This window comes from Serinus canaria, chromosome 25 (assembly GCF_022539315.1).
Source record: "Serinus canaria isolate serCan28SL12 chromosome 25, serCan2020, whole genome shotgun sequence".
In the NCBI taxonomy this organism is placed as follows: domain Eukaryota; kingdom Metazoa; phylum Chordata; class Aves; order Passeriformes; family Fringillidae; genus Serinus; species Serinus canaria.
In genome coordinates this window covers 10163629-10183381 of record NC_066338.1, presented here as the reverse complement: position 1 = coordinate 10183381, position 19753 = coordinate 10163629, and the positions used below count along the sequence as shown (strand labels likewise).

Here is a 19753-nt window from a genome sequence, read left to right as displayed (position 1 = left end):
CCTCATCCTGCCTGCCCTCAGTTCCTCGGGGGTGAAGCCAGAGCTCCGTGTCCTGCTGTTCCCAGCTCCCTCAGGGACGGAGCCAGCCCTCCACATCCTGCCTGTTTCCATTTCCCTGTGGATGGGTGGCTGGGGATGGTGTTCTGCCTCCCACCCGTGCCCAGATTCCCTTGGGATGGAGATGGAGCTCCCCCTCCCATCCCTAGCTCCGTTTTTCCAGCCCTCCCTGTGCCAGGACTGTGTTTGGGTCTCAAGGAAGTTTTCAGCTCTTCCCCCGAGTTTAACCCAAGTCCACATCCCCACTGATTCCCCACCCCGGGACTCACCCCAAACCAGCTCTGCCGGATTCCAGCTCAGCCAGAGCCCAAACTGGCCCCGCCAGCCGGTGACAGATGAGGTGACAGGCACAGTGAGCGGTGACAGACGTGGCAGCACCAGCTTCCCCTCCCCGGTTCATTGCAAAGCCCCCAAACCCACCCTTCGGGCACTCCCCCCGGCCGTTCCCGGCACAGGGCGGAGCCGTCCCGGCACTCACCGCTCCGTAGAACGCCGGGGTCAGGTCGGGCACGAACATCTCGGGGTAGACGTTCTGCAGGTACCAGGTGAAGTTCCTGCAGTGCAGCCGCTCCCGCAGCCTGCGCCGCTCTGTGATGTCACCAAACGTCTTCTAAAAAGGGAAACTTACTTCAGAAAACAGTAGGGAAAATCCAAAAAAACTCTTTCCAAGCTGGAGCTTAGAGCTGGGAGTCACTCCTGCTTTGTCATCATCCCTCATGGTGTGATCAGCACTGAGACCAGTTGGGGGGTCGCCTGGCAGGTACCCACAGGCTCCACCAAGAGCTTGGAGATATTTTGGTGAAGAATAAGAAGTTTTGGTGTTGAAAAAATAAAAGAATAAGAGAGACATAATTCTCTCTCCCAGGTTTTTTCCTGGAGAAGCACAGAGAAAAGAAGAGGAAACAATTCTTATCTCTACTTGCTGCTCCTGTTGTTTTGCACATGTGGAATGTGCTAGGAAGATTGTTTACTTGAAGTGATTTGTCAGTTGGATTCTTCTGAGGATTGTTTTGATTCCTTAGCCAATCACTCAAAGCTGTGTCCTGGTCGTCTCAGACAGCCATGAGTTTTTCTTTAGTATGTCTCTTAGGTATAGTATAGTATGTTTTAATATAGTATAGTATAATGTAATAAAACACAGTTTTAATGAAGAATTGTTCAGCCTTCTGAATCAATAGAGCCAGATACCAATTACTCCTTACACTGGGGGTGCTCTTCTTTACGATATTGATGTTGAAAAAATAAATAATTAAAAAAAAAAAGGAATTCATAAACCCCAATGTTTTCCTACTACGGAACATTATGGCCAGAGAGGGGAAGAAAAAAAAGCTTTTGGCTGTTTCTGTCCACCTGTCTGGTCTCCCACCTCCTCCTGCTGCTCAGGTGGAGCTCCCAGTAGGACCAGCCCTCTGTTCCAGACTGCAAAGCAAGATTTGTTTATTCCCATCTGGATGGCAGCTGGCTTCTGTCAGCGGGCAGTTTTTCCTTATCTCTTCCACACCCACTCCTCCCTCGGGAGGGGACACCTGCTGATAACAGGCCATTGGATGTCCCTGCATGGCTGATAAGAGCTACAGCACCCATTGGGAGATGTGAGCCCAGGGGGAGGAGCCAAGCATTCCTGCCTGGATAGAATCTGGAAGTTCTGGAATAACTACACGGCTTCTCCACTGAATTCCCAGAGGAGCAGCAGCTGCCTCTTCCACTGGATCTCCAGAGGAAGACTCCACCCTTTCCTACAGGATCCCTGCTCCAGCAGAGCCACCCCTGGCACTGCAGGAGGGCTGAGCCACAATTCCAGCTGGACTGTGCCAGCACCCTGACCCACAGGGTGCCAGGCTGGGTTCTCACTCTGCCAGTGCTGTTCTAGTGTACTGCACTGTTTATTTTATCCTTTTATTTTCTTCCCTAATAAAGAACTGTTATTCTTGCTTCCATATTTTTTGCCTGAGAGCCCCTTAATTTCAAATTTATAGCAATTCAGAGGGGTGGGGAGGATTTACATTCTCCATTTCAGGGAGGCTCCTGCCTTCCTTAGCAGACACCCGTGTTTCCAAACCAAGACACCCTCCCAGCAGAAGCAGCAGCCCCCAGTACCTCTCTGGCCATCTGGGACGCTTGCTGGTTGCGGCGGTAGAAGATCTCCTTGTAGTCGTCCATCCAGACCTCGGCCAGGCGCACCTGGTTCCGGGAGATCACCTGTGTGCCCTTGGGGAAGGTGTGGGGGCTCTTGGAGCGGAACACGTGGCCCACGACGGAGCAGGGGATGATCTCCACCTGTCCCCCGCACTGCCACACCTGCAGGGAAGCCACACCTGAGGTGGGGGGGTCCAGCCCACGGGCCCCCCAGCAGGGAGCTCCCTGGAGGTGCCCTTGGAAGGTGACCCCCCGTCCTTACCCTGAAGGACATTTCCACATTCTCACCCCCCCAAATCTCCATCTGGTCGTCGTAGGAGCCGATGTGCTCAAAGTAGGACCTGGAGATGGCAAAGAGGCCACCTGCGAAGGTTGGGGACCTGCAGGGGGCAAAGAAGGGGTAAAACACAAATAAAAGAGCAGAAATCTGAGTTTTGGGAAGTCAGAGTCCACTTCCATCCAGCTGTGGTGGCTTTGGGGGACAGGCTGGGCCAGGCTGCTGGGAGGGGACAGAGGTGACGGCATGACACAGAGGGGCCTTGCTGCCAGCTGGATTCAAAGTGAAAAGAGGATTTTGTTACCAAAAACCTGTCACCAAAGAGAGGAGGAGGTCAGAGCTCGGTGCCCCAATCCCTCCTCCCCCTTCCCTAATCTTTTCCATCTGAGGCTGGAACAGAACCTTGCTTTTATTCAGGAAAAATAATAAACGCCAAGGATTCGCTGAGCTGCTGGAGACGAGACACCGCCGGGAGCCAAGCGCCTGGCTGGAGGTGAAAGGGGCCTTTATTGGGACAGGAGCGTCGCCCAGGTGACCCGCTCACAAAGCCAGCCCCGCGGCCGGGGTGGGGCCGGGGCCCGGCGGGGTGTCCGGTGTCTCCCAGTGGGGGCACCAGGGACAGGTGGGAAAACCCCCCAGGCTCTGTCTGTGTGTAAAACAGAGGGATAAGAGGAGGGATTTTGGCGCAGCCTGATCCACAGGTGACCTGTTCTGTGCAGGGGCACCTGGGCACCGAGGGTGAGAAGGTACAGACAGCAATTAAATCCTTAATGGGCGGCTCTGCCGGAGCTAGAGGCGGCCGGAGGGGATTCCAAGGTTTGTTTTGGCCCTGTGTTCCCCAAGCCCCAAGGGAGGTTTGTCCTCCACCACCCCCCAAGCCCTGACCGTGCTCAGGCACAAATTCCTGACATCTCCCACCCCAAATTCCCAGGGGAGAACCCTGCTGGGAAAGGGCACTACTGCCCACCCAGAGGCACCAAAGCCAAGGAGAACACCAATTTGTTGGAAAAAAGAACAAACCCAGCTGGATAAAGAGCCCTGTGCTGGGCTTACTTGATGGGGAAGGTCTCATCCTTCCTGCGCTGCCTCTCCCGTGCCGGAACCACCTCCCAGCCGAAAGTCAAGCTCCAGTCGAAATTGCCCCGGCTGTGCTGCTTCCCGTTCTGGACGGGCTTGGAGAACTCGAAGGTGTTGAGGTCGATGGTGGCGATGTCAGGGCTCACGACGGCTGTGGGCTCCTCAGCGATGCGCGACAGGAGCGGCTCCAGCCATCCATGGAAACACTCACCTGGGACACAGGGCAGGGCTGGAGCCACCCACAGTGCCCAGGGGCATGGGCAGGTGTCATGGGGGGCACTCACAGTGCCACAGGGTGCCACGGGGGGACACTCACAGTGGGCATCCAGGAAGGTCAGCACCTCCCCGCTGGCCACGCTGGCCCCCAGCAGTCGTGCCGTGATGAGCCCCTTGCGCTCCCGCTGCCGCACCACGCGCACGATCTGCAGCTGCTCCACGTAGCGATCCAGCTCCTCCTTCAGGTACTCTGCCGGTGGGAAGAACATCTGGAGCCATCAGAGAGGCAGGTGCCAGTCCCTGCATCCCACCAGCCCATCCCGCTGCCCCCATCCCATCAATCCTATCCATCTCATCCCATTGATCCCATCCTATAAACCCCATTCCAAATCCCATCTCTCCCATCAATCCCATCCCATCTCCCAAATCCCATAAATCCCACCCTCATCCCATCCCATCCCCTGCTGCTCAGACACTGCAGCTGGGTTTGGGTGTAGGGACACCTGAGCCTTTACCCCAAACCTAAGTGAATTTTTGGCTAAAGAAAATGAGTTTTATAAGTGTCTAACCCTCTCCTGTCTAATCCCTCTCTGGAGAGGGACTGGGGGTTGACAGGGTGGGTGAGGAGGTCACATCCCTGCACTTGAAGTGTCACCAAGACCAAGTTGTTCCTGAGGGAAGGGGTCACCAGAGGAACCCGGGCTTTCTTGGCAGATGCAGCCAAGGCAGGAGCTGGAAACGGCCAGGAGGGAGCTGGGACCCCGAGAAAAGCGTCCTGGGAAGGGGACCCGAGTCCAGCCCACTTCCAGCCACAGTGGGAGTCAAGCCCTGAGGCACTGTGAGGTTCCTGCTCCTCGGGAGCCCATGGGTGGAAAAGGAGAATTTATCTGGGACAAGGGCAGAGTCCGCTCCTCCCAGTGCCCTGACACTGAACCCAACGTTAATTAGCTCTGGGTGCTAATTAACGAGGATTACAGCTGGCTGAGGGCGGAGGTTTGTGGGGCACCTGGTTTGTCCCCAGGGCAGGGATAACAGCGGTGCTGGGGAAGGGAAAATCCCAGGGGTGGATGTGAAGAGGGGAGCGGCTGCTGGGAGATCCCAGGATGCTGGGAGTGTGAGCGGCTCAGAGCTGCTGCTCCCAGGCTTGGAAAGGGGCTTGGCATTACTTGCATCCTGCTCATCCCACATCCTGCCATGGATCCTGCCTCCCTCTGGCCCCCGAATCCCCTCACTGCTCCCTCACAGCTCCCTGTGGCTCCTGCATCCCACCACAGCTTGTCCTACCTCCCTCTGGCATCCACATCCCACATGGATCCTGCATCCCTCTGGGTGCTGCTTTCCACCAGGGCTCTGCATCCCTCTGACCCCACATCCCACCACAACTCCTCCACCATTCTGGCCCCACATCCCACCACAACTCCTGCACCATTCTGGCCCACATCCCACCACAACTCCTGCACACATCCCACCAAGCTCCCTGCATCCTTCTCACCCCACATCCCACGGTGCTCCCTGCACCCCTCTGACCCCGTGTCCCCCACCCACCGTCCGTGCTGGCATCATCCACCAGGATGACCTCGCGGAGCAGGCGGGCTGGGGACGAGTGCAGGACGCTGTAGACTGTCCGGAGCAGGGTGGACCAGGCCTCGTTGTGGAACACGATGACCACGCTGGTGGTGGGGAGGGGAGGGCAGCGCTTGAACTTCTGATCGATGCACCTGGGTGACAGAATGGGGGGGTGAAGGGGGAGACACGATTGGAGTGACCCCGATATCTCCCCCCACCAAACCCCACAGCAGCAGGGGAGCAGCTCGGGCCCCTCTGGACTCGTCCCTGCTTTGATTCCCATTGATTTTGGTTGAGTGAGTCCCATTGCTGGCCTCCGTGTCCCCCCTTTGTCACCGCCACACCTGCTAAGCACGGATAATCGCCTGCCAGCGCGGGGGGCTGGATTCCTCCATCCCTTTCAAGGCTTTTTCCATCCCGAATTCCCCCCATGTCTCCCCCATCCCACCCCTCCGCGTGGGCCCCGCTTTAATCCGGCAGCCCCTGGCCGAGGGCAGGCGGGGAAATCTCTGGAGTTTCCCTCTTTCCCTCCCCCCGACCCCAGCGGGGTCCGAGGCTGTTCCACTCGGCTAAGAAAAGAAAATTCTGACCGCTGGAGCCGCTGGAATAAAGGAGGGAGAGGAGGGAAAGGCGGGGAGGCGCCGGCGCCACCAAGCAGGTACAGGGAGACACAAAGAGCCTGCTGCCACTAAACCCGCCCCCAAGGGGCCAAAATTAGGGAGAAATAATCATAATAAATAAATTATGTTTGTTTTTAACTCTGCCTCCATTCACCCACCCAGTGCTGGGTGACATCCTGGCCCCACTCTGCTTAAATTTTCCCTACAATTTAAGGGAGTAAGGGGCCGTTTCCAAGCCAGTGAGTGGCCCCGGGGGATTTCGGGCCCGGCTCTCACTCGGGGGGGCGGCTGTCGGGGCCCAGCGCACGCTGCAGGGAGATGCGGTCGCTGGCGAAGGCGTTGAAGCAATGCTTCTCATAGCCCCGCTCCTTCTCCTTCGTCTCCTCGGGCGTCCAGCGATCCTTCTTGAAGGCTTTTCCGTCGGCCCCGGGGCTGGCGGGGTCCTGGGGGGGCCTCTCCATGAGCGGCCGCAGCTCGGCCGCAGTGTAGACGCCGGGCAGGCAGGAGCGGCCGCTGGGCAGCGGCTCCGGCGGCGGCTCCGGGGCCCCGATCTGCAGCCGCGGCATCGAGTCCCGCAGGTCCCGCACGGCGCCCAGCATCAGGTCCAGCACCTGGCCCTTGCCCTGCACGATGTTCCGCAGCCACGGCTCCTCGCCCGGCTCCTTGCCACCCACGTCCTTCTGGAGGATGAAGAGGAAGAGGACAAAGACGGCGCCCGCCAAGGCCACCTTCAAGGCGCTGTAGCGGCGGCGGAACAGCCTCATTCTGGGGTTTGGGGGCGTTTTTGGAGGGTTCAGGAATGTGGGGGCTCCAGGTGCATCACGGTGTCCTGCTTTGCTCCAGTGACCTGTGGGGGAAGGAGAAAAACCTGCAGTGAATTCCCGGGCTGGATGCATCCTCTTGGTGTCAAAATAGAAATGCTGTGGTGAAGATGTAATATACTGTATTTAAAATAGATCGTATTGTACCTAAAAGAGAATATATAAATATGATCAGCTCATGGAATAGTTTTGTTAACGACCTTAAAGATCATCCAGTCCAACCCCCTGCCACGACCAGGGAACCTCCCACTACACCAGGTTAACAACAAATAATAACATAATAGTACAGTAGCAAAATAATACTGTAATATATCGACAGAGCAAAGTACTATTAGTAAGATATTAACATATCAACATTGCAATACAATGTCAGTGATATATTAATATAGTAATATAATATTAGCAATATATTAATATAAAATTTGGCACAAGCGACGCCTGTAAAATTCATTCTCCTCCAGCCCTTCCAGCCCCTAAATCCATCCCGAAATTAAAACACCAGGAAAAGTGCAGGTTAAAAAATGCCGGAGGATGTGCCACCCTCCACAAGACCCCCCAAAAACTTCTTCAGGGACTGATCCGGAAGCTGCAGCCTCCCCCCGCCACCGTCCCTCGCGCTCCCAAGTTAAAATAAAGCCCAAAATTTGCCACAATATTTTTGGCCGCTGGGAAAAAAAAGCCTTTTCCTGGGCATTTTCCTGCCTGCGAAGGAAAACTCGAGCAGACCATGCAGTGCTCCGGGTTCGGCAGAGCTGGAGCAGCAGGTTCGGTGTCCGGAGCCGTGTCCAGTGCCACGGCCACCGGGAGCTCGGCGCCAGCTCCCGAATTTGCCCCGGGATCCGCCGGAGGCTCTGAGCTTTCCACCACCCCCAAACTTCCCGCGGCTCCTCTTTGTGAGCCGCGGCCGCCGGAGCATGGACGAGCCCGGCGGGATCCATTCACCGCCATCTCCTCCTCCTCCACTTCGGGGTCCCCCCCCTTCCCTCGGTTCCTTTTTCCCCTTTTCTTTTCATTCTCTCGGGAATGGGGCGGGGAAGGGCACCTGCCACAACTTCAAGGGCGAGGAAGTTTGGGCTGGGGAGGAGGAGGAGGGTCCTGGGGTCCCCTCTTGGAGCGCCGCGGGATCAAAGCTGGACCACGCTTCACTGCCAAGAGCGCCCGGCCCCGTCCAGCGCGGAAAAGCAGAACTGGGGAAAAAAACATCAGTCCCCTGGTGCTCCCTGCCGTGGCCTGGGAATTTCTGCCCGAAGCTGAGCGAAGGTACCCCCGCTCCACTCGTGCCCCCGAGGTTTTCACTGCACGGCGCTGCCCTACAACGCGGGGGAAGGAAAAGAAACGGATTTTGGGGGAAAAACCCATTTCCATCAACCCCACCACTCTCTGAGCTTCCTTCCTGCCACGTTGCTAATGAAGCTCGTTAGGTGTCGGTGCTAATTAACACCAGAGGGACAGTCAGGTGTGCGGGGTGGGGGGGAGGGCACAGGTTGTGCACAACAAGAGCTGCTGCTCCCAGGGCGCCCCAACCCCTTCCCAAAAAGGTCCAGAAAGCCAAATACAAATAAGAATTTCCCCTCTGAAAGACTGGGGTGGATTTGGCACAGAGCTCCAGAGAGAGCTCTTGGTGCTCCTGCGCCCTCCGCTCCCTGCCCTGTGAACTCCCAGGTGGATTCTGCTCCATGCCATCCCGAAAATCACATATTGCCGCTGGGCTGGCCCTGCGCCCTGGAAAACAACACCAAATTGACGCAGGGGAGCCTAGTGGGGTCAGAAAAAGGGGAAGAAAGGGGGAAAAAAAAGGAAAAATGGGGAAGAAAGGGGGGAAAGGGGAAATAAAGGGGGGAAAAAAGGGGAAGAAGAGGGGGGAAAAGGGTTGGGGGGAATGGGGGAGAAAAAAGGGGAGGGAAAATTTCGGTGGGAATTCCAGGAGCATTCCCCGTGATGTGGGAGGGAAGGAGGGATGGTGGGAAGAGGCGGAAACAGAGATACACTGGTGGAGGAAATAAAGGAAAAGAAATAAAATACAAGCGATTTAATACCGACACTGCCTGAGGTGAGGTGGCCACTGGCTCCACGTGGCAGCGAGCCACGATGACACCGGCAGGGACTGGGAAGCTGGGGTGCAGCGGGATTCAGTTCCTGTGGGAGGAACTGCATGTGCTGGGGAGGGTGAGGGCTGGGAGCTCACAGGGGTCAGGATCCTGGCGGGCTCCCCCGTCCAGGTGGGATGGGCCCAGGGGGTCCTGGAGCTGCTCCCGGGGTGTGGAATGGGAATGCCCGGAGATGAAGGGCATTTCCCCTGTGTGAGGGTCTCTGCCCCGCCGGGGGCCCTGGGGTGCCCCGTGGGGGTGATGGGGGCCGGCTCCTCCCAGTGCCCTGCCCAGAACGGCCACGGCCCCTGGAGCTGCTCCGGGGGCTCTATCCGGACCCCCTCGCCCTGGGGGGCTCCATCCCAGGACCACCTGAACCCCCTTGCACAGAGGGGCCTCCGCACCGGGACCCCCGAACACCCAGCCCCCAGGAGGGCCCCTCACCAGGACCACCCTGCTCCCCCTTCCCCCGGGCCGGGGGGTCCTCACAGGGAGCCTCCTGACCCCCTTACCGTGAGGGGGGGTCCTCACAGAGAGCCTCCTGACCCCATTACTGTGAGGGGGGGTCCACACCGGGACCATTATACCCCTTCCCCCAGGGCAAAAAGACTTCACACCAGGACGTCCAGACCCCCTTACCGTGAGGGGGGCTCCGCACCGGGACGACCAGGATCCTCGGACCGCCTCCCCCGGGGCAAAGGCTTCACACCAGGGCCCCAAACCCCTTTCCGCAGAGAGGGGTGCCGCACCAGGACCTCCGGGACCACCGGACCTCCTTTCCCGGGGGCGAGGGCTGCCCACCGGGACCCCCTTCCCCGGCAGGAGCTCGGCACTGGGACCCTCTCAGAGCAGAGGGGGGCTCAGCAGCGGGACCCCCGTCTCGTCTCGTTCCCTCCCCTCTCCTCTCCTCTCCTCTCACCGGCTCCACAGCGGCTGCGGGACTGCAGGTGCGTCCGGGTGGGGCGGGGCCACCTGCTCTACCTGACCCCGCCTCCCGGGCAGGTGCACTGGCGGGGCTGCCGCGGTCCTAAAGCCGCTGTGGAAGGCCCGGGAAAAACGCTGGGTCCTAAGGCCGCCCAGCCAGGAAAAACGCCGAGTCCTGGAGCCCCCGGCCGGTCCCGAGCCTGAAATTGGGGTGCTGTACTGGGACCAGTAAGGGATTGGCACTGGGGATACTGGGAACCGCAGGGTAGGACCCTACGTATACTGGGGACCAGTAAGGGACCGGCACGGGGGACACTGGGGACCAGTAAGGAACTGGCACTGGGGACATCAGGAGCCACAGGGTAGGAACCCCATGTGTACTGGGGACCAGTAAGGGACAGGTACTGGGGACACTGGGGACCAGTAAGGGACTGGCACTGGGCGTAGTGGGGGCCGCAGGCATTGATGGAGGTGCCAGGATCACGGCTCCAGGTGTGCTGGGACCAGTAAGCGCTTGGCACTGGGAGAAGCAGGATGGGCCCGGGGAAAGCCCCGGGGGGATGGGCCCGGGCGGGGGCCAACACCCAGCCCAGGATTTTCCTTTGGCTCCGGCACTGTGAGGGGATTCGGGAGACTTGAGCCGGAGCAGAGAGAAGATTAATCAGGATTATTGCGATATTAACTGGAATATTAACTGGGGAAACTGAGGGGAAACTGAGGCACGGAGTGGAGCCAACCCTCTGTCCCCACGAGCCTCCACCGCCCTCCCCGGGGCTTTTCCGAGCTCGCTTCGAATCCGTCGCTCTCGTCCCTTTCGTTTCCTGTTTCGGAGGTTTCGCTCGTCGCTCACAAGCCGAAGGGGAAATTCCCACCCCAAATTTGCTGCTGCTCGGCTTTCAGGACCTGCCGCTCTCAGCTCGGCGTCACCGCGGCCACCGGGCAGGGCCAGCACGGTCCCACCGCGGTAAGTCACTTTTGGGGGAAAGAGAAGGGTTTTGGGGTCCATGCCGGGCTGGGTGGTGGGGATGGGATGTTGGGGGTCCTGTTCCCCCCACTCCGCCGGGCTCTGCCCCTCGGAGCCGCTCTGCCAACCCCGCAAACGGGAGTTCTGTGCTCCCGAATTGCTGCTTTTCATTGCAGTTTGGGAGAGGAGAGGCTTTTTTGGGACATAAATAATCTCCTGCAGCTTCGTCCTGGTGGCACCAGTCCGGGGGAAATGAGAGGAGTGGAGACCCGAAGAACCCCGGCAGGGCTGGAATGAAATCCGTAACGAAATCCAAATGAAATCCAAATAACAATCCAATAACAAAATCTTCCCAGACTTATTAGGGACAGGCGGCTCGGTGTCACACTCTAATTAATAATTAATTGGCGTCTTTCTAGACAACTCTCAGGCAAAACAAACCTTGGATTAGAGAAGGAGTCGGCTGCCTTGGGAGGGGGGTGAAAAATGTTTACTTTTAAGGTTTTCAGGAGGAGAGGACCCCAAAGAGCCAAAATTGGGGTGAAGTTACCCCTCGGTGCGGGGCGAGCACCGCAATTCCTGCGCCGGGAGCAAACCTTACCATTGCCTCTGAGGTTTTCCTGGCTCCAAGTGCATTTCCTTCGGGATTTCTGCCCTTCATCCCTCCCGGGGAATCCACAGCGTCGGAGGCGGCTCCATCCAGCCCTCCAGCCAAACCCCTACTTTGAGCCAGAGCTTAAATTTAACTCCGAGCTGAAACTTGCGGCGCTGAGCGGCAGCAAACCTGGAGGAGCTGACAGGAAGCCAGGCTGATTTGAATATTTATGCTAATTAAGATCGCGCCAACCTTTCAGATCCCCTTTACAGATGGTTTGCAGATTTGTGCCCAGCTTTGGGTTTATTTATTATCTTTTTGCCCGGTAATAATTGGTGCAAGATGGGAAAACTGGGAAGTTTAATCCATAATACAGCTGCTAAAGAGGGGACAAATGTGGGGAACGCAATTTTCCTCCACAATGCCAATATTTGGTTAATTGGTGCTGGGTGGTGCTTCCTGGGGTGTTTTGGGAGGAGAAGGGGATGAAAAGCTCAAGAAAGGGAATTGTGTCCCCACCCATGGACATCATTCCTTGGATGAGTTTGTTCTTGTGAATTTTTTGCTCTCATGCCCAAAAAATCCGATCCTTTGGTACTGAGTTGGAAACACAACTTTTTCCAGGTAGATCTTTTTACTAAACGGGATTTTTGTGTTGTTTGGAGCTCGTGGAAGCTGTGGGGGAGAGGTGGAAAAGCCCAGCTTGCCTCCTCTTGGGAAGATCTTCTTCCCTTTTCTTTTTTTTCCTAAATCGTGTGAGAACTGGGAAAGCTTCTCTCTGTGCAATCCCACACACCTGCAGCACCTGGCCCTCCCCATCCCACCAGCTCAGGATGACCCCGGCAGCTCCTCCTGCCCTGGGATAACACCAGGTACCAGGGGATGATTATTAATACGATTATTATTGCCGTTCCCAGGTGCTCGCTCCCTCTCCTGCCCCCTGCCCAGGTGTGATGGAGATGCAGGAGGTGTTCCTGCAGCTCTGGGGGGAGGTGGCCAGGCTGCAGGAGCTGTGCTCGGAGCAGGGGCGGCTCCTCCGGAGGCTGAGGGCCAGGAAGGGACCGGTCCTGGGTGAGTGGGACCTGCGGGGTCCCCAGACTGCACATCTGGGTCATTCCCACCTTTATCCTGCAGGGTCATTCCCACCTTGGTCCCGGTGCCCTCCGAAGTTCCTCTGGTGGGGTGAAGGGGCTTGGAGCAGGAACGTGTCCAGAGCCCATCGTGGCTTTGGGTGCTGCTGCTCAGGGACGCTCCTGGTCCTGGGACCATCACCTGGAGAGGGTGGGAGCAGGGCTGGGGAGGATCTGCAGCCCAGAAAACACCCAGAAACTCTCTGGTTTTCCAAGGATTGCCCTTCTCCGTACTCTCCTCTCCCTCCCAAACACTCACAGCCCCCCCCATGGGGTCTGGCACCATTTTCCCAACCCTAAAATGGGAATTTTGTGGCCGGGAGGGATCGGTCTGGACAAAGCTGTGCTGGAAACTGCTGCCTCCCTGCCCTGGGGCTCCCTCCTCTCCACCCGAGTCCTTCCAGGACTTAAACCAAAGCTTTCCTGGGATGAACCTGGAGTTTGGGAGCACGGGGATGTCCCTGTCTCCTGAGAGAGCTGATGGGCCCCCACCCCTCAGCCCCCCGGCTGTCCCCAGTGTCCTTTCTCTGGTGGCCTTGGCTCCAGAGGGGACAGGTGAGCTCTGCCAGCCCAGGGGTTCCCCAAACCCAGCGGGAAAATGGAGCAATGGAAAGAGAGAAAAACCCCTGTGAATTCCCAGGAATGACCCCTCTGCCTCCCTCTCTCCCAAAGACATCCCGGTGTCGCTGCCTGTCCAGTGCACGGAGGATGTGGGGACAGGGGACGGGCAAAGGTCACCTGAGAGCAGCCAAAACCACCCAGGAGTTCCGACATCCAAAACACCCCACCTGGAGGGCTCTGCTTGTCCCGTGGGACAGCCCCAGGCCACCAACAGGCTCCCCCCCAGCCCTGGGCACGGCGCAGGAGCCGCAGGTCCTGGCAGCACCGAGGGGGACAAGGGGGAAGCCCCTGCCCGGAGAAGAACCCGGATCCTCCCGGTCCCATGGGAAGGAGGGAGAGCTCCCTGCAGCCCTCGGGAGCTGGAGACACTAAATCCAGGGCCTGGGGACCCCTTCCCAAATCTTCTGGATCTCTACGAAGCCCCGGAAGCGCTTGAGAGGGAAGAGGCTCCCAAGGATGTGGCTCTGGTGGAGATCCGAGGGCCTGTGAAGGTAACTGGGGGAATTTGGTCCATGGCATCAGGGACCCTTCACCCTCCTCTCCATCAGCCCTGGACACATGGGAAGTGTGGCAGGGTGGAGTTATTTCCTTGAAAAGTCTCTGGGCACCCAATTTTCTGGTTCCCAGGGATTTGGGTGCAGGGAAGCCCCTGTGGTCTGGCCCCTGTCCAGCCAGGACATCCCTCCCGTGACCCTCACAGAGGCTTTGCAGGTCCCTTGGAAGAGTCAGCTGGGGAAAAGTTCTCTCAATCTCCTTTGAATCTTCCAGTGAAACAGCTCCAAAGTATTTCCTTCATTCTCTCTCTCTCCACACCCCAAAACACAATTCCAAATCATTCCAAACAGTTCCTGTCATTCTGAAAGGATTTCTAAGGACCTGCCTGAGCTCTGGCTCCTCCTGGTGAACCTTCACCCCAGTCCTGCCCTTCCCACCCAGGGTCCCTGGGATGCCAAACCCATTTTCTTTCATTCCTTTTCCTAAATGAAGCCCTTGAAAATTCTTTAATGACTTCAGGGGCAGGGTGTTCCTGGAGATAACTCTGATTTTGGGCTGAATTTGGGGGGGAGATTTGAAGGAGAAGGGGGAAGCGGGGCTGTGTCTGGGACCCCACCAGTGCTCAGATGACAATGGCACAGGGACAGGTGACAAAAGTGCTCCAGTTTGCTGCTCAGAGCAGATTTTTCTCCTGGTTTGGCCCGTGGGAAGCGCTGGGGGAGGCTCGGGAGCCACATGGACATGGGATTGTCCAGTGGGATTTATGGGATGGGGTGAGGGGCAGCTGGAGCTCCCCCAGGCTCCAGCCCAGCCCTTTTTGGGTGGGGTCAGGCTCTGGGGGCTGGCCCAGGGCACTCCTGGGGTTTCTCTGTCCCCAAACCCCCTTTTCCTCACAGACCTGCTGGACTCCGGGCTGGGTGCTGGAGGAGGGGATGCTCAGCCCCAGCACTGAGGCTGCCCCGGGCTGTGAGCTGTGCCAGGACATTCTCCCCTCGGAGGCAGCGGGACACGCGGAGTATCTGAGCCACCTTCTGCTCCACCTGGAGTAGGACTCGTCCTCCCAGAGGGAAATCCATGGATTTGCACCCTGAGCCACGGGACAAACTCTGGACATTCCCATCTCCATGGGACAGACTCTGGACGTTACTACGGGACAGACTCTGGACATTTCCATCTCCACGGGACAGACTCTGGACATTTCCACGGGACAGACTCTGGACATTCCATCTCCAGGGACAGACTCTGGACATCTCCACGGGACAGACTCTGGACATTCCCATCTCCACGGGACAGACTCTGGACATCTCCACGGGACAGACTCTGGACATTTCCCATCTCCACGGGACAGACTCTGGACATCTCCCATCTCCACGGGACAGACTCTGGACATTTCCACGGGACAGACTCTGGACATCTCCACGGGACAGACTCTGGACATTTCACGGGACAGACTCTGGACATCTCCCATATCCACGGACAGGACTCTGGACATCTCCCACGGGACAGACTCTGGAACATTTCCCTCTCCACGGGACAGACTTTGGACATCTCCAAGGGGACAGACTCTGGGAACATTTAAAGGGGGACAGACTCTGGACATTCCCATCTCCACAGGACAGACTCTGGACATTCCCATCTCAGGACAGCCTTGGACATTTCCACGGGAAGACTTTGGACATTTCCCATCTCCAAGGACAGGACTCTGAGACATTACCATCTCACGGGACCAGACTCTGGACATTTCCCATCTCCACGGGACAGACTCTGGACATCTCCACGGGACAGACTCTGGACATTCATCTCACGGGACAGCCTGGAATATCACGGGACCAGACTCTGGGACATTCTCAAGGGACAGACTCTGGGACATTTCCAGTGGACAGACTCTGACATTTCCAATCTCCACAGGAAGACTCTGGACATTTCCCATCTCCACGGACAGACTCTGACATTCTCCACGGGACAGACTGGACATTTCCATCTCCACGGACAGACTCTGGACATGCCTGGGAAAGACTATGGACATTTCCCATCTCACAGGGACAGAATGGACATTCCGGAAAGACTCTGGACATTTCCATCTCCACAGGACAGACTCTGGACATTCCCATCTCCACAGGACAGACTCTGGACATTTCCATCTCCACAGGACAGACTCTGGACATTCCCATCTCCACAGGACAGACTCTGGACATTTCCAAGTTGGGCTCAATGGCCTTGGGGGGCTCCTCCAGCCCTGGAGCTGATGAGGATTCTGGGGTCCTGCTGCTGGTTTGGACTGGGAGCAGTTTCCATGTTCCCTGTCTTTCTCCATTCTCCTGGGAATGTGGTCCCAGCTTTGGATCACCCTGGTGTTTTGGGTTATTGATTGATCCCTGTGGATATCGAAGCCGATCCCATCCTGGGTCTGGAGGTGTGAGGGGGAGCTGCAGCTCCTGGGAATTCCTCAAAATTTGCCTTTGACTGACTGGAAATGAATCTTCCACAAACAGTAGGGATGCTTGGGAAGGCAAGTTGGTTTTTTCTAGGACTTTGGAAGGTTGGGTGGGAGAATCTCAAGGTTTTTGGGGCCACTAAGAGTTATTTTAATTCATTAACAGGAATTTGAGTGTTTTATAGCATTTCCATCAGTGGTATCCAATGTGTTTCCCAAAATGGGGAAATTGAAACACAAAGCCTCAGTTTCCAGTCCCTCTTTTCCTTTGGAAAAATCTCATCTCAGGCTTTTCTATTTTGCACATTTCTCCCAAAGTGGATTTGGCACCTCCTGTTTGAGGAAACTTGTGTTGAAATGAAGAGCCAGGTTCTTCTCTGACTCCAGGCATCGGGAAGAACTGGGATCTCCGGCTCCATCTCCTCTTTGGCAGCACAGAAAAGCCAGGAGTGAAGTTTCTCCCCAAAACCAGAGCCACATTAATGGATTTACTTATGGCAAATTCCGTGTGTCCCCTGGTCCCCTGGAACCATTTCCCAAGAGAAATCCCACAACTTTCTTTGCATCAGCAGCTTTGACCTTGGATTCTCCATCCATGTGGATGTTGGAGCTGCTTCCAGCCCTGGGTAGAACCAGGGCCTTTATTTCACTGAAAAAGGCTTTTTTCAGGATTTTCTCATGGGGTTTCTCAGGGTTTTCTCTGGGTTTTCTCAAGGTTTCCTTGGGATTTTCTCCAGGATTTCTCCACACCACAATGAACTTTCCCACCACCATCTCATGCTCCAGGTTTCCTCCTGTGGCTCCTCAAATTAATTGGGATTATTTGATGATTATTTGAGGGTTTTATGCTCTTCTTAGGGGAGAAACCCTCATTTCCCAGGTGAATCCCTGGAAGCTGCAGCCCCAAAGCTGGAGCAAGGACTCCACCAATTTATTCCCATGGATTGGAGCTGGCCAGGAGGAGGGATCCATCCGAGCCCAGGAAATGGAATCCCCAAAACAGGAGCACAGATGGTTTTTATCAGAGTCAAAGCCCCGGGCGTGGGGCTGGTGGAAAAGGCCCAAAATGCCGTGGAAAATCCCCTGGGAGCCTTTGGGCTGAGAAATGAGGGAATTTTTTGCTGCTCCTCCATCCCCGCGAGGAACAGCAGTAGGAAGCTCCACCAGCCCAGCTTCTCTCGAGGACACTTTTGGTCTGGGGGTGATTAATGCCCCCCTCCCAGAGGGTCCCCAGGGATCTGGAGGTTCCCTTTTGGATCCAGCCCTCTGCAGGGCAGGAAGGCGGCTCTGGCTCCAAAATAGCTTTAATTGCAGGGTGCTGGTGGGGCCGTGGGTGGCTGTGGCTGCTGGGGCCAGCCTGGCCTCCAGGTGGGTGGGAGCTGTTTTGGGAAGGGCAGGGGCTGGCCGAGGGCAGGTTCCCGGCAGGAGAAGCTGGAAGATCAGGAGTGGGTGAGGCTGTGCCAGGAGAGCTCAGGGTGCCCCACTCTTGTTTTCCAAGCAGGGATGGAGATGGTGATGGTGCTCCCGGGGAAACCACAGCAGCAAAAATGCAGCTGGAAATGGGATTTTAGGTGGAAAATGTTGACTTTTGAGGGTTTCTAATTCAGGGTTTGGGCTGTGGGAGGGGGAAGGGGCTGCCCAGGTGCTGGGGGTGTCCTGACACCGAGCCCTGGGCATGAATCTGTGCCCAAACAGCCCCAAATTCCAACATCCAACTCCTTTGGGGCCACATTTTCAGAGGAGACAGAAGAAATGAGGGTGGGGCAGGCTGGGATTTCATCCCTCTCATGAGAGAGTGAGGAAAAAGGGAAATTTCCTGCCCAGGAACAGCATTTCTCTGAGGAAAAACTCTCTGGCTGCCGTGGTTGCCCCAAATCTTCCGGGAGCTGCTGAAAATGAGGGATGGGGGGAGAATGGTCTGCAGCAGGAGCCCATCTGTGCCACTAGCGAGGATGGGAAGTCATTAATGCCTCTGTTAATTAATAACTGCCCCTCGAGTTCATCCCTTGTTAAGGGAAGGGAAATGTTCCGTGATCCTGCTGTGTTTGGACAGGAGCTCCAGGAGGCAGGGACTGGAAATGGGATGAAAAATTGAATTTCTGAGGAAGTCAGAGACTTCAAGTGGTGTTTTGGGAAGAGTTGGAGGTGACAGCTCAACCCTCCCAAATTTCTGAACCTTTCCTGCTGGGACAGGGGGAGTTTTGGGGTTTAAAAAGGGGACAGGGGGAGTTTTGGGGTGTAAAAAAGGGGACAGGGGGAGTTTTGGGGTGTAAAAAAGGGGATGGGGGAGTTTTGGGGTGTAAAAAAGGGACAGGGGGAGTTTTGGGGTGTAAAAAAGGGACAAGGGGAGTTTTGGGGTGTAAAAAAGGGACAGGGGGAGCTTTGGGGTGTAAAAAAGGGACAGGGGAGTTTTGGGGTGTAAAAAGGGGACAAGGGGATTTTTGGGGAGCAAAGGTCCAGGTTTGGCCTCAGCTGGAGGAAAAGGGGGGTGGGAGGTGGTGGAGGGGGCCAGGAGGGGACATGGGGGGCATGAGGGGTGTGGGAGATTCCTGAAGGAATGGAATGAGCTGGGTCTGGGGGGGTCAGGATGACCCTGGGGGAGGTCAGGATGGTGTTGAAGGTGATGCTGGGGAGGGATGGGGGAGGGGAACTGGGGTGAAGCTGGAGAGGGCTGGGGGGGTCTGAGGGGATTTGGGGGTGACCCTGGAGAGGATCTGAGGGCGAGACTTGAGGGGATCAAGGGATGCTGAGAAGCAGAGTCAGGGTGATGCTGGGGGTGACAAGATGGTGCTGGGGGGGTCAGGATGGTGCTGGGGGGGACAGGATGGTGCTGGGGGGGACAGGATGGTGCTGGGGGGGTCAGGATGGTGCTGGGGGGGACAGGATGGTGCTGGGGGGGTCAGGATAGTGCTGGGGGGGACAGGATAGTGCTGGGGGGGGTCAGGATGGTGCTGGGGGGGACAGGATGGTGCTGGGGGGACAGGATAGTGCTGGGGGGGTCAGGATGGTGCTGGGGGGGACAGGATGGTGCTGGGGGGGACAGGATGGTGCTGGGGGGATCAGGATGGTGCGGGGGGGGGTCAGGACGGTGCTGGGGGGGACAGGATGGTGCTGGGGGGGTCAGGATGGTGCTGGGGGGGACAGGATGGTGCTGGGGGGATCAGGATGGTGCGGGGGGGGGTCAGGACGGTGCTGGGGGGCACCGAGGGTGGGCGATGGCTCTGGGAGGGGGCACTAAAATGCCGGAGGGGCCGGGGGTGATGCCTGGGGGACGGGGTGGGAGGGGAATCGGGGTGATGATACCGGGGCCGATCAGGAGGATCCTGGGGTGCTGCTGCGGGCAGCGGGGAGGGGGCGGTTCCGGAAGGGGGGGCACTGAACGCTGAAGGGAATGGGGGTGACTGGGGGGGCTGGGGTCAGCAGAGGGCAGGTGCTGGAGGGACGATGGGGGTGATGCTGGGGGGCACCAGGAGGGTCCTGGGCACGTTTCGGAGAGGTCAGAGCGGGGCTCGGGAGGGAATCGGGGCGGGGGGCGCTGGGGGCCGCAGGAAACCCGCCGGGCATCGCCCCTCCCGGCCCTGCCTCCTCCTCCTCCTCCTCCTCCTCCTCCTCCTCCTCCCCCCCCCTGCCGGCCTGGGCGGGGTTTGGCCCCGGCACCGGGCGATGCTGGAGCCGGTGTGAGCGGCACCGGCCCCCCCTGGCCCCCACCCCGGGGGGGTGCCCGGGCCCAGCC

At 57.6% G+C, this 19753-nt stretch overlaps 2 protein-coding genes across 4 annotated transcripts; one reads left to right on the top strand and one right to left on the bottom strand.

Moving 5' to 3' along the window:
- Positions 1 to 302: 302 nt before the first annotated feature.
- Positions 303 to 11492, bottom strand: GALNT6 (polypeptide N-acetylgalactosaminyltransferase 6). Of its 3 annotated transcripts, none has more exons than XM_050984000.1 (8): positions 11347 to 11492; positions 6226 to 6796; positions 5309 to 5481; positions 3864 to 4013; positions 3524 to 3758; positions 2456 to 2573; positions 2155 to 2355; positions 303 to 667 (listed from the first exon to the last, which is right to left on the bottom strand). In XM_050984000.1, exons 2-8 carry the CDS (start codon positions 6711 to 6713, stop codon positions 323 to 325), a joined length of 1710 nt encoding a protein of 569 aa, XP_050839957.1. In that variant the 5' UTR covers positions 6714 to 6796; positions 11347 to 11492; the 3' UTR covers positions 303 to 322. The 3 variants fall into 3 exon arrangements, with proteins under 3 accessions (XP_050839957.1, XP_050839958.1, XP_050839956.1); XM_050984001.1 differs by lacking the exon at positions 11347 to 11492 and adding an exon at positions 7813 to 8075; XM_050983999.1 differs by lacking the exon at positions 11347 to 11492 and having other exon boundaries at positions 6226 to 6911.
- An 801-nt stretch (positions 11493 to 12293) lies between these two features.
- LOC108963463 (uncharacterized) lies at positions 12294 to 14805 on the top strand. The gene is made up of 3 exons (XM_018924163.3): positions 12294 to 12411; positions 13143 to 13582; positions 14483 to 14805. Exons 1-3 carry the CDS (start codon positions 12294 to 12296, stop codon positions 14633 to 14635), a joined length of 711 nt encoding a protein of 236 aa, XP_018779708.1. The 3' UTR covers positions 14636 to 14805.
- Positions 14806 to 19753: the final 4948 nt, after the last annotated feature.